Consider the following 14,983-nt stretch of genomic DNA (forward strand, 5'->3'; position numbering starts at 1 on the left):
GAATACTTAGAGAAAGGAGTATTAAGACTCTGCTTGCAGCCTTTACATTCCATAGAGGGAAGAAATGGGCATGACAGAATTAAACTTCAAATAAGAAGTGTTCATTGATCCTGAGATAAGCAATGCTTTTATTTTATTTTTGTCATCATCTATTCTTCAATTCATGGATGTGTGTCCTACATATAAATCAGGCTGATAGATTTTATTATGTCGGTCTTCCTTAAGAAGCTTATTAATGACTTCTATTTTTTTCTAGTACAGAGCAACTACATTACCTGCATTCAAGTATTATGTGACTTGTGCTTGTCTCATCTTCTTTGGCATCTTTATTGTGCAGATATTAGTATTACCAAAGTAAGTATTGTCATCTTTTTATTATTAATCTTCTTGTTATTATTATTATTATTATTATTATTATTATTATTATTATTATTATTATAGCTTGCATTTCTTTTACAATGAACTTTTTTTGACAACAGTGGGGCCCAGATTGTATCTGACAGCAGGAACATGCTGTAATAATGAAATCAAAGGTATACCTTAATGGGGCAGCTAGGTGGCTCAGTGCATAGAGCACTGGACCTGGAGTCAGAAGTACCTGAGTTCAAATCCAGCCTCTGACACTTAATAATTACCTAGCTGTGTGGCCTTGGGCAAGTCATTTAGCTCCATTTGCCTTACAAAAAAAAACTAAAAAAAACCTAAAAAAAAGGTATATCTTAACATGAAATTGAGGATTCATTCAAAAAACTTAATAATAGAGAAATAATAATAAAAAAAGACATAATTGCTGTATAAATAATTCAACCACTGGTATTACACAAGGTCATTTTGCTAATAGAGCTCTTTTTTCATTGTAGTCAATCTTGTTCTCCTTTCTTACATCTTTTATCTTTGTTTTGAAAAACAAAGCAAATTGCAAATCAAATTAAACTTGTTGGTATAGTTAATGGCAGGTGTGCAATATTTACTTCTGAGGTTCTGGTACATTTGGTTTCTGGCAGCTGACTTGAAAGACATACTTTGTCTCTCTTCAGGGGGATTTTCCCCCCTTTGTTCTGCACCATCTCTGAGGCTAATAGATGGTTAAAAAAGCATTTCTTATTCCTTTATTTAACTTTACTAAGCATTGGTAATAAAACTACAAAAAGTAAAAACATTTGTCATGGAACTCACCTTTTAATGGGAGAGACACTATATACATAGGGAGCATTTTGTTCAATACAGTCACAAGGAGGGTGAGTTGATCCATGGGTTAATGAATTGACATATTCATTCCAAGAAAAGAATAATAATAATACTGATTTGTTAGGCTAAGAGAAAGATAAAAGGTGATAGAAGAGCAGCAAATTATCACTCATTCAGCACCATCCTCTACCCACTCAAGGACATTCAATTTAGGAGTTATAAAGTTGAATAGATTAATATCTCAGGGAAAATGGCATGGTACCAGGAGGTCCAATGTGAAGGGAATGAGTCTAGGTGGGAAGAAAAAATACTCCAGAGTCAGAGAAGGAGGTAAAATGACCCAGGTAGATGATCAGTTAACTACATGCTATTTGAAGCTATATGACGGTATGGAAGCCAAGTAGATACAAGGGCTAAGTTTTGTCATTGTTGTTCAGTTATTTCAGTCATATCCAACTCTTCTAGATGCCCTTTGTGGTCTTCTTGGCAAAGATACTGGAGTGGTATCTTTTTACAGATGAGGAAAATGAAGCAAGCAAGGTTAAATGACTTTTCAGGGTCACTCTACTGCTTATTCAAATTTAAATCAAGTTTACTTGTCAAGTTCCAGGTGGAGAACTCCAAAATTGAGATTAAAATCCTCTAAGAACTTTGAAACTGCTCTTGGGGTGGCTAGGTGGTGCAGTGGATAGAGCACCGGCCCTGGAGTCAGGAATACCTGAGTTCAAATCCTGGCTCATACACTTAATAATTATCTAGCTGTGTGGCCTTGGGCAAGCCACTTAACCCCATTGCCTTGCAAAAAAAAAAAAAATTCAAAAAAAAACTGCTCTTAAAATCTCTTGTCCTTTAGTGAAGAAATTGTCACAAAATTCTTCCTAATTCCATCTCTATGCATGTATATAAGAAATTAATAATTTCACATACTTATATGAAACAAAGAGTCTTGTGATCAACTGCTAAAATAATATCAATGATTTATGTTCTTTTATGTCAGTCACAGAATATTAAAACCTAAAAGCACCTATGATCTAATCCAAACCCCTTATTTTCCAGTGGAGAAAACTGAGATTTAGAGAAAAGAAGTTGAAAAAATTAGTGGCAGTTCCAGGACCAGACAAATCAAAGGCAGTGCTCTTTTCACAGCCTCAAGGGACTTTGCAATCAAGAAGGGAAAAAAAGACAATTTGGCATCTGCAGATATGAATTGCTTGACTTTAGGTCAAGTACTTTCTTCCATGTTTGAATTTAAACTGTTTTGACAATTAAAGTTGCATTTTCTTTTATTTTCCTAATTATCTTCAATTTAGTAACTATGGTTGCTCTATATTAGCCTATGTTAAAGGGGTAAAAAGGAGAAGAAAGAATAAAGGAGAAGAAAATATTGGATACTATAGTTAATTTCACAAAAGAAATTCAGAGATAGAAGTTTATTCCTGATGGATTGCTTAAATTCAGAAGTCCTGAGCTTTGGTAATACCAAATATAATTGAAATCCACCCTGAGACTAGGACCAATAGGATCAATGGAGGGGGCACCAAGCTAAGTAAGATCAGAAAAAATAAAGCAAATTAAGACATCCTTGGCACGAAGTCTATGAGCTTAAAGTACACTTCTAGCTTAGTTGGGATAGAAAGAAGAAAGGAAAGATAGGAAGAGAGGAAGGAAGGAGAAGAAGAAGAAAGAAGAGGAGGAGGAAGGGAAAGAGGGAGAAGAGAAGGAAGAGAGAGAAGGAAGAAGGGAGGGAAGGGGGAAGGAAGGAGGGGAGGAAGGGAGAATTAATGATGAAATTATAATTATTGGCAGTCCTCTGGAGGCAATATTTAGAACAGTCTTAGTCTCGTAAATCAATCTTTCTATATGTCTGCCTTCTTGTAGGCTTGTCCTGATTTTTCCATTTATGAATGCACACATAGTGTTTTGGGTCTCCTCTTTCAGCTTTTTGTCTTTTCTCAATTCTGGTATTTTTTTATTATCAACAATAAAAGTCATTAATGGGAATTATAAGAAAAAAGTAAAGAAATTTTCTAGGCATTAATTTAGTTTTGAATTTGGAGTAGCTTCACTTTTTTTCTTATCTTCCAAACTAAATAGATTATCTGAACTCATGCATGGGTAATAGGAAAAATAATTATGACTTATATTTGTTGATAAATTTTGATTAAATCTTGCATATTTCAGGGGGCAGCTAGGTGGCACAGTGGACAGAGCACTGGCCCTGGAGTCAGGAGTACCTGAGTTCAAATCTAGCTTTAGACACTTAATAATTACCTAGCTGTGTGGCCTTGGGCAAGCCACTTAACCCTATTTGCCTTGAATAAAAAAAAAAACTAAAAAAATTTTAAAAAATCTTGTGTATTTCTAAACTCTAGTTGAATTTAGAACAATTATATTATGCTTATGAAAAATGTGGCATGTACCAATATCCTCAAAATAATGCATTGTGACAATAAATGTTTCATTTAACTTAGATTTTTTTTTTCCTATTTTCATCTCTCCCTTTAAATGATTCTTTTTCTTTGGGTACTCTTGTTCAGACGCTGATTGGACTAGATGGCCTCTGAAACTTTAAGATTCTATGGCTTTATGGTACCATCTCAGATACCATCTCGCCCTATAATTGAAAGGTGAAAGAATACTAATTTCTCAATACTTGTAAAAGGGTACACTTCTTTGCTTATAGAGTTGAATAATAGATAACTGTTTTTTAAGTATTTGACACTTAATCAGATTTAATGGAATCAGATTTAAAAAGCAGTGAGAAACAAGATCAATTTGAAAAGTATAGCTTGCAATCTCAATAGAGATGAAGAATTGATACAGTAATATTTGGGAAAGAACCTTCCAACTTATCAGATTCAGTGTATCTCTGGAGGCTGCTTATACCAGAAATACCCTGTGGTTGTAATTGAAAATTTAATCAAACTTTAATTCACTCCTTTTACTCTCCACAGGGATTCTGATTGGGCAGCTAATTGCAGTACATTCTCTTCTTATTACTAGAAAAAATACACTCTAAGTGGCAATAAAGGTTGATTCTCACTTTTTGTTTTTCCAGGCCTTCTTAACCCAATGGAGATAAAAAGAAACTCCCTCTCCCTCTTTAAAGCAATTTTAATTCTGATTTAAGCAGATTGTTGTCAAAATTAGCACAGATATGACAGCCAAAGAACTTCAAGTCTGTAAACTTGTGCCTTACTCATTTGAAAAAAAAAGAGATAAATTGCTTCTCAAATGAGTTCCAAAGGAATGGGGAAAAAAAAGACATCCAATGATTTTCCCCTAAGAAATGAGTATCTCATTAATATTACTACTTTTAGCCCATTCATGGATCTTGTTCTCTGTTTCCTGTCAGCAAATTCTCTACTTTATCCTTCTCAAGGTCACCTGTTAATATTGTTCAGACTGCAAATAAGCAGAAAAGGTTGGGAGGTGGGGTGAGGGTGGGGGGAGAGGATATCCTGGTTTTTAAACAACCCTTACTCATCCAAAGGATCAATCTAGGTGATTAAATCCTTAACATTAGAAATTATTAAAAAAGGAAATAGTATATTTTGCCTCCAGCATGACAAAGAACAATCATTTTGCTTTTCTATAAATGTTATCAATCTCTCTTGTATGATTTTTTTTTAAAGCAGCTTCACATCTGGCAGTCATCAAAACTGATTAATTTACATGGACATCTTGGTATACCTAATGAAACCCAACTTGTCATCTTTAAATCAGATAAGGTTAATGGTTCTATTGAATGGCTTTGGAACAATGATCACTATGTCACAAAGCATTTCTGATTTTAGGTTTTTTTTTTTTTAAATAAGACATTTCCTTTCATTTGGACAAGGATACCATCTGCCATAACCACTCTGATCCTATACAAATTTATTGGACAAATGTAGTGAGTGTTTGACCTGCCTTTAGAAGTATTATGCCCTTAATAGTATAATATATCATTTTAATATTTTTTGTTGGTGTTTGTTATTTCATTTGCCATTTATTTCTTAATATATGCCATTTCCTTTATACCAGTGAGTCTTCCTTTACAAAAAGATTTTAAGAGGAAGGGGAAAGTATTTCAATGAAACCAACCAATACATTGACCATGTCTGACTGTATATGTAATATTTAATGATTATGAGCACAATACTTCTGTGATATCAACTTTTATCTTGGGTTAAACTTGGTCATTTAAATTAAAGTGTGGAAAGTATTTTTTTAAGATTTAGAATGTCATAATCTTTATATTTTGCCCCTGGATCTCTTCAATTCTTTCTGTATCAGTTCACATAGATTTTAGCTATGCTTGCTTATATTCTTTATAGTCATCTTTTCTCTATAGTGGGGTAGTATCCTATTATATTCATATGCCATATTTTTAAAATCACACCTCAAATGGAAATTCTTTCATTCTTTCTATTCTTTTCTCTTCAATTCTTTATTATTACAAAAATCATTTCCATGAATATTTTATTATATGTAGGATGTTTTTTCCTAATTAATGTCCTTACTCAATAGGCCAAGAAGATTTCTGAGTCAAAAATTATGACTATCTATATAAAATACTTTCAAAAGTATTCTTTTCTAGATGTGACTATGGACCAAAAATAACAACAATAATGTCATCTGCATACTATCATCTAGATGTGTACAGTATAGTCATTTAAAGTTTATAAAGTGATTTATGGTTCTATCTTATTTTATTTTCACAATAACCCTAAGAAATATATAATATCCTCATTTTACAATGGAGGAAACTTTGCCTAAGGGAAGTTAAATGACTTTCCCAATGTCACATAGCTTATAAGTAGCTGAGTCAGGATTTAAACTCAGAACTTTCTTGACTCCTATGCCACCTAGTTGCCTCAATGAGACAATTTGTTTAGCCATTGATACCCAATTAGGCACATACAGAGGATCCCATATTAGCCTCATGACTTTGGAAAGGAGAATGTAACCATTAAAATTTTCCAGCAGAATTGTCAACAATCTCTATAAAATTTTTAATTACAGTGTTCTTATCAGAAAGACATTGGAAATAGATTCAAATACATACTGGACTACAATATGTATAATTTTTAACATGTCTGTATTTGAATTTATTCTTGAATGATCACTCATAAAATAAGGTTTTATTACCTAAAATATATAGGGCATTATGGAAAACCATTGGTATATAAATACAAAAAAATGCAAGAGTGCATGACCTCAAGATGCCTATAATCTCTTGTGTGAGAAAGGGAAAGGATATGTCATATAGAAACAGTAAATATATACAAAACTAGTAGCAACAATGGGAGGGGCACTAAGTACTGGTAGGATTTCCCCCCCCGCAATAAAAACCTTGTGAAGGACAAAGCATAGAATAGAATTTTGAATAGAATTTTAGAGGAAGGGCAAAGCATAGAATAGCATTTTGAATAGAATTTTAGAGGAAGCTAATGATTCTAAGAGTGAGGAAAAGGACAGTTTAGACAGTTTGTTCAAAAGCACTAGTGTAAGAGGTAGACTGTTGTAATGTTGTAAGTGAAAAACAATGAAGAAGCCAGTTTGACTGGAGTGTAGCATGTATTAGGGGAGACGCTGTGAAGAAATCCTGGAAAGATTGGTTAGAGCCATAGATGAGAGGCTGTAAATGCTGAACATAGTAGTTTGTTAACCTAGAGACAATAAGATTGTATCCTTCTGTTATCTTCAATAAGGAATAGTCTTTGGGGAGGTAAGACATTGGGAAGTCTAGAACAAAGCAACATTTTCTTTAACAGTTATTTCAATACTTTAGGAAATCTTAACTTTCTATAAATACACTCTCCACTGATGCAGAACAAAATGTTGTCCATACCTTAGTACAGGATTGTAATTATTATGGCTGAAAAAATTCATCCAATGTCCTCTTTTCTTGTGATGAGCCTCTTTAAATTTAGCCATATCACTACCCATACTCAGAATCCTTCCAGCTTGGTCAAACCTTGCTGAACTTAGATTCCTCTAATGTAATTTTGAGAAGAACCTTGAGTCATGCTTAGACCATAGAAAGATATTCAACGATTTCGGTGAAAGAAGCTTCATTTAAGAACAAAATAACCTATATGAGTCCTATATCTTTGTTAGAGGGCTAGGAAGGGAGAACAGGAATAAACATTTAAATTGTGCCTACTATATACCACTGTGTTAAGTGCTTTTTTGATATTTTTAAATATTATCACATTTTATCCTCACAACTCTTCCAGGTAAATGTTGTTATTATTCCCCTTTTACAATTGAGGAAACTGAGGTAAACAGATTATCACTTGCCCAAGGTCACACCTAGTATCTAAGGTCAGATTTAAATTTAAGATTTAAACTCCAAACTTAGTTCTCTTATTTACTGTGCCACTTAATTACCTCCTAAAAACTAGAATTTGTAATAATTGTAGTCTACTATTGTAAGAACAGAGGCAGCAATTCAATCCATCACCCTGCCCCAATCAAAGTGACTATGAAGATCTAGTCTTGATGTGTTTATTAGGTGGGAACTCCTCTGCTGAAACTCAATCAAAAACATTAAACTAGATTATAAAAACTTCTTAAGGACTTTAGAAGGACTGAAATTATTGGATTAAGTTAAATAATGCTAAATAGAAAGTATATTGAGATTAACTAAAAAAGACTCAATAGTTCCCTACTTGTCTTAAAACAAATAGCAAGCCAGTTCAGAATTGAACATTCCAGAATAGGGCTAGTTCAGTGGTAAATGTGACTTTCAGGAGTAAATGTGACTTTAGTGTTATAAATGAATGAAAAGAAAAACCTTCTAGAGTGAGAGAAAAGTATACATTTTATTCACGAACCTTGCAAGATACAACTTACAAGGTACGGGGGACCTCACCTAGGCATGAGGCACGAATTAGTCTTTGAACATCAGGTAATTTATGATCTTCAGAAATTCTTCCCCCTCCCCTCTTGGATGTTCATAGACTCTCAGAATTTGAGTTACAATCTAAGAGGTCCACCCATTCCATGACATGCCCCTAATATGCCCCCCATATCATATGATGCATGATATGAACCCCAATTGTCACAGGGGGTGTGTGGGTTGATATTCAATTACCTTATTGCACAAACTCAGTTGCATTAGGTCAAGATCTCTAGGTCACTCTTGCCAGGTTGAGAATTGGTTTGGGGTTTGGTATCCCTGGAATGGGATTAGTAAAACTCTTCCAGTCTTGTGATTGCTTGTGCCATTCTCCCTTTGTAATGGATTGCCTAAGGGCTCCCCTCCACACCCTGTGAAGACCAACACTCTACATTCCTCACATTTAGTCAAGTTCCTGGAAAGAGATCTCTTAGGGGAAAAAGGAGAGAGTCTCCCTCTTGATCAGGATAAGACACTACAGATTTCAATAGGTCCAGAAGACTTAGAGTCCCACTAGCATCCTAGCAATGGACCCTGAAACAGCAGTGGATGGTGCCAGTATCTACACCAGGAGCCAAGAACAAACCAAACAACTGAGGAAGAGCAGTTTCAGGAATCCAAGCTCAGCAAAAAAAAAAAAAAAAAAGGCTAAACCAATTTAAGGGGAGCTTCATGAGACCCTCCTAAGAGGAAAAAGAAAAAGAAAGATTTCCAAGGATCAAGATCTATTAGCTCACCCTTTTGTCACCTGAGCTTTCTGAGAGTTCTAAAATTCTTTTATTTTTAGAAGAATATCTCCCAGACTTTGGGAGGAATATATTTTGTACCAATTCTTCTTTCTGTGCCATCTTAGTGAATTTCCCTTACTGGAAGCAAATTGGTCTGGATGACTGATTAATATCCATTGACGGTTAATAGGCAGAGCAAACTAGAGGTGGTTCGTGTTTCTCTGACATTGTAGAACAAACCCCTTAGAATTTCCCTAGAACTGTTAGGATAGAAGCAGCCTCAAACCACCAGTAAATTGAGTTTGGAGTAATTAGTTTCCCTAGTCTGCTACATTATTTTCAAACAACTTTACTAAATATAATGCTCACCATTTCTTGCATGATCTATAATATTTTGAGAAAGTATAATACAAACTATATGTAACTATATATTTCAGAAAAATAGCTTTTAAATTGTCAATGTCATTGGGCATTTGAATAATTTTGTTCAGTACTTCTAGAATAATCTGAACTTTTTGTACTTTTTCAGGGAAATGAGAAGGAAAAACTTAAGTGAAGCTAGTAGTTTTTTCCCTTTTCCCTAAGACCATTCCTCACCAATATCATTGAGTGTATCTCCAATTCTCAGGGTCCTATAAATTACTTCTCTTTTCCTAGTTTTGTGGAAATTTTTATACTATCCACTGGAGGTGGTTCAATCTATTAAGGGCTTCCAGAATCAAAGATACTCCAGTAAGAGTATAGCCTTTGCCTTTGTGCTTGATAGAAGAAGAATGAGAAGACTCCAGGGAAGCAGAAAGGTCATAAAAGGAGGTATTCAAGAATAATCGTTTTCTAACAAAGCAATGGTAGCACCACTATTGTCCCTGGCCACTACAGCCAGGATTCCATCATAAAAGGGTAAGAGAGATGTAAATGGTTGAAGAAGTAGTACCATTTCTTAGATACTGATAGAATACATCTTCATTACTGCACTACTATTTGTCAAAAAATATTTGAATTATTTTTAGTCTAACTGGGAAATTTTTCAGGCACATCCAATTATATTATACTGGTAAAGAGTCACTTAATTTGAAAATATCTGATTTCAATTTGTTTTCATACACATGTGCACATATATTCCTGACAGACTTGAGGAGTAGACTAAAAGTAGATAAGTTATTCACTTAATATATACTCCTTAAGCCCATTTAGATTAGCTTCTCATAGAAAAAATAATAGGGGTAGGTTCAAGAAGTATCATTTCTATATTAACCTGACTTTTTGTTGTTATTAGAACATCTATTCTTGGGATTTCCTTTGGAGCTGCATTTCTCTTCCTTTCCTTCATCCTTTTCATCTGTTTTGCTGGACAGCTGCTGGTAGGTAATCTTTGATGTTAACTTATTTGAAAAGTAATATAATTGAGGGAGGGAGGGAGAGAGAAACAAAGGAAGGAAAGTCAAGCCTCTTCTTTTAATTGCTCAAAACAATGTCATTAACTAGAAACAAATTATCTGTTCAAAAGATACAATGAAGAAAGAAAATAGTATATACGATTCAATAAATGAAGGGTTTCTTAAACCATGTAGAGATCAACCCAGGAAATGTGAAGTTATGTCTATTTTGTATTCATATGGGTTTTCTTCAGAATTATTTTAGAGAAATTTAAGTTGATGGGAAAATTAAATAAAAGAAATAGAGAATGTTAGTAATCTACATTGGTAATACTGAAAATTATTACATACTAAAGTATTTTAAAATAGTAATTTCATTTAAGTGAACAATTTCAAGGTTGTGAGTTTTAGTATAAACTATTACATTAATAAATATTATAACTTTATATTTCTTAGTCTAAGTCAAATTTTATTATTTCAATATTCTAGCAAAGTTAGCTAGAGAGAAAATAACCATAAAGATTTTTACCTCATTCTTGTTGTATATTGAATGAAAGAGGAAACTGACAACATTGTCCACTTATTCATGTGCACATGAAATCTGCTTTGTGTGAATAATGTTCCTTGCTTCTTTTTCACTTTTTCTTCAAAACTGTTAGATCCATTCATTGGTGAGACTGCTGCATGAGCTATTTCTTCTATCACATTGTAAGCTTGTACAGATGTCAATATAAATTTCAATGCAATTGCTATACAAAACAGTTTTGTTTAGTGATTGTTTAGAGCTCCCTCGTGTGTCTCTATGTTGTAATGTCACTTTAGGTCCTTCAGAGCCCAAACCATTAGTTTTACCTGCACCATTAATATAATACACAGTAGCATTTTATTTTTCCTTTGATAAATACATGTCATGCTCTGAAGAGAATTTTCAAATCAAAGGAGTTGGAACAGATAATCTTTATGGTCCATTCCACCTTTGAAATTCTATATCACTATCTATAATTCTCAGGGTATAGAACCTGAAGGCTGTGGATTTTCCATCTTTGTTTTTTAAAAAGCATTAGAAAATTCTTACAAAAGAAAATGCTAAATTAATGTCACATTGGGAATTGTGGTATCCTGGGCATACTTTTTATTCATTTGCATTTGACAAGGACTTTTTAAATGCCTACACTATGCCAATCCCTTAGTTAGGTGCTAGGGATGAAAAGATAAAAATGTCTTATCTCTTGGAGCTGGACCCACCTGCTGTTGGGAACTACAGCATTCTGGGGATGTTGTTGAATGAATACATGTCTCAACTACTCCATCTGGTTTTCAAACTGTTCCAGAAAAGGAACTATGCCTTCTAATTCATCCAAAATACTATGCTACCTAAGATATGAGTCAAATGAGTTACTAGGATGACCAAGAGTTATTTTAGGAAAAATAAAGTTATATATTCACTCCCTTCAGCAAACTACTACAGCTTAATATGCTAAAGAATTTCATTTTAAAAAAAGAAAACATAACTCTTTTTGAGTGAAAAAGCATAGAGTATCACAAATCTTCACAGACTGATATGATGTAAAGTATCTTCAACATTTATCAAAGAAGGCATTCCACACATTCCATATTCTATTCCATTTAATGGGGACTTATTTTCAAGTCAAATCAATAGCTTTTAAATTTTCCCTGACAACAAAATATAGTCCTGTATTTTTCATTTAGAACTATTAAATCATTTTACTTTAGTTCATAATAGGTATGAATCCTAAAGTTAATTTCCCCTTTACTTTCCACTATCTTTGATCAATTATTACAAGGAGAAAAATAAAAAAAATAATTATTATTATTTTCAACTTTGCTGGCTTTAAAAATTGTTTCATTCTTCAAATTTACATGTTTATGAATGTTATATATGTGTGTATTTATAAGTGTATATGTTCTCTCTATATATATATGTGTCTTCCATATACATTCTATAAATATAAATATACTCAAATATGAATTCTGCTTTGCTACAGAATCTCTAATTGACTTTTGCCACTATATTTGTGTCACTGTCTCTTATTATCTAGCAATATTTGTCTATCATAATATTTATTAGTCCTTCTAGTCATTTTCCAAAACACTAGTATTCAAAAAAAATGGATAAGGAAGACTCTCAAATAATGAATATTAGGTATTTTATTTTAATATTGTGATATAATTAAGAGTTAGGTACCATAGTGGTTGGAACAGCAGACCTGAGTCTGGAAGACCTGATTTCAAATCCCACCCCAGATACTAGTGTTATGTCCCTGGAAAAGTCCCTTAACTCTTCTCAGTCTCAGCTTCTTCACCTATGTCAATTATGTCACAGGGTTGCCATGAGAATCAAATTAAATAACAAATGTAAAGTCTTTTGCAAATTTTAGGTGTTATTATCCAAAAAAGATAATTATTCAAGAGTACAAATGACAGACTGCTTACCTTCTCCCCAAAGCCAAGTCTTTGGCAAGATTCACAAGAGATAATTCAAGGTGATCTATTGGAATGTAGGATATTTCCATTCATGAATCACCTGACATTATTCATTAAGTCTCCATCTAGTGTTCAAATTCAATCCTTACATTGTTGAAAGTGAAAAATAAAAAATAAAAATTATGCATGTATACATGTGGTATAAATTGTTCCAAGAAAAAGTACCATGCCCTATTCAAATCACTTAATTATTTGTTTTAATATTTCCAAATCAAGGATAGATTTCATTCAAAATGTCATTGAGCCTGTGGATGTTATGCTACCAAAAATTAGTGTAGAAGTTATTTTTTATTAAAATTCCACAAATACATATATATATATATATATATATTATATATATATATATCATTGAGCACAACAGAAATTAATTATCACACTTCTAAATATTGAATTGCCTCCCTGAAATTTTTTAACTTGCTAAATAGATGAGAGTTTTCCTATTGTTAACATTGTTATTTATAAATCTGTGTTGTACCCTACCAAACAGACTGAAATATTTTAACTTAGATTCATCCTGTACTGAATCAATATTTTATTGTGGTGAGAAATTAAATTTCTAACTTGGATTTGTTCTGAATCTAGGAGAGCCAGTATTTAATAACCTTACTTTATGAAGAAATCATAGCACTTACAAAAAGGGAAATTAATGTAGAGTTTAAAAAATAAACAAAGATTTAAAACTCTACTAGCAGGCCAATGCCATCATTACACAATTTTCCCCCAATGTTTGGTTATAGAGGAATCATAGTTTTAGTATTTAGAGGAGTCTTAAAGGTCATTTAGTCCAACTTCATCATTTTGAAAATGAAGAAACTGAGGCCCAGAGAGGTCTATTGACACTCAAGGTCAACAGGTAAAAAAATAATAGAACCAAAATTTGAACCTTTGACTCCAATCTAAATCTTTTACCACACTATCACACTGCTCTATGGTACAAGTCACAGAAACAGACTAAAACTCTTTATTCATTTCAGATTTCATTTGAACTATTGGGAAGGGAGAAAATAAATGCTGGCAAAATAGATAAAAAGCCCTTTATTTTATGAGAAAATTCAATCCAATAAAAAAAATTTCAAATAGATACTACTGAAACACTTCCAGTGTCCTAGGCACTGGAGAGAAAATATAAAACTGAGTCTTTTCTCAAGAGACTTATATTCTAAAGGGGAGTAATGACCAGCAAAGAGAATTTTCATTTGGAGAATCATAAGAATGGCCAAAGGGACCTTTTGACATGGGGGAAAGAATCAAGTATGAGCCAGGGCAGTTGGCAAGTTGTCCAAAAGGAATGGATAGAAGTGAAGCATGCTCTGAGACTGCCTGGATATAATGGTTGAATTTTCAACATCAATCAAACAAAAGAACTTTGCCCAGATCACAGTATGTTAATTTGCTCAAGGCATGGCATCTAGAGGTCTGGTCATGACAGTGTCATTCCAGATGGAGAGAGTAAGGGCAAATAGTAGTAAGATAAGGCAGATGATTTTATGTTCAAAAGACTCTTGGGGCGGCTAGGTGATGTAGTGGATAAAGCACTGGCCCTGGAGTCAGGAGTACCTGGGTTCAAATCTGGTCTCAGACACTTAATAATTACCTAGTTATGTGGCCTTGGGCAAGCCACTTAACCTCGTTTGCCTTGCAAAAACCTAAAAAAAAAAAGACTCTTGGATAAATAAAAAACTTTCAGTGCTCTAAATATCTTGGTAAGACTTAAAAGTTATGAATCAGGTACCAGTTTGTACTACTGAAGAAGTTTCCTCAGATACAGAGTTCAATACTGAAAATATAGGTCTGGTTCCCATTTCGATAGGCACTCAGGAGTTGTCTTCCCACCCATCCCCAGATACCTCTCTCTCTCTCTCTCTCTCTCTCTCTCTCTCTGTCTCTCTGTGTCTGTCTCTCTGTCTCTGTCTCTCTCTGTCTCTGTCTCTCTGTCTCTGTCTCTCTCTGTCTCTGTCTCTCTCTCTGTCTCTCTCTGTCTCTCTCTCTCTCTCTCTCTCTCTCTGTCTGTCTCTGTCTCTCTCTCTGTCTCTCTCTGTCTCTGTCTCTCTCTGTCTCTGTCTCTCTGTCTCTGTTTCTCTGTCTCTCTCTCTGTCTCTCTCTCTCTCTCTCTCTCTCTGTCTCTCTCTCTCTCTGTCTCTCTCTGTCTCTCTCTGTCTCTGTCTCTCTCTCTCTCTCTGTCTCTCCTTTCTCTTTCTCTAATTACATATATTAAAGTATACACAAACATATATTGATTATATATTGATATATATATAGATGCAATATGTTGATGAATATCAATACCATATTCCTAT

At 33.7% G+C, this 14,983-nt stretch overlaps 1 protein-coding gene across 1 annotated transcript in view; it reads left to right on the top strand.

Moving 5' to 3' along the window:
- ADCY2 (adenylate cyclase 2) overlaps positions 1–14,983 on the top strand; it is a 553,319-nt gene that overhangs the window by 445,611 nt on the left and 92,725 nt on the right. The window contains exons 14-15 of the mRNA XM_074199408.1: positions 257–354; positions 10,082–10,166. Of these exons, the coding sequence (XP_074055509.1) occupies positions 257–354; positions 10,082–10,166 (183 nt within the window). The remainder of the gene's footprint in view (positions 1–256; positions 355–10,081; positions 10,167–14,983) is intronic.

This window comes from Macrotis lagotis, chromosome X (genome assembly GCF_037893015.1).
Source record: "Macrotis lagotis isolate mMagLag1 chromosome X, bilby.v1.9.chrom.fasta, whole genome shotgun sequence".
NCBI classification, from domain to species: Eukaryota; Metazoa; Chordata; class Mammalia; order Peramelemorphia; family Peramelidae; genus Macrotis; species Macrotis lagotis.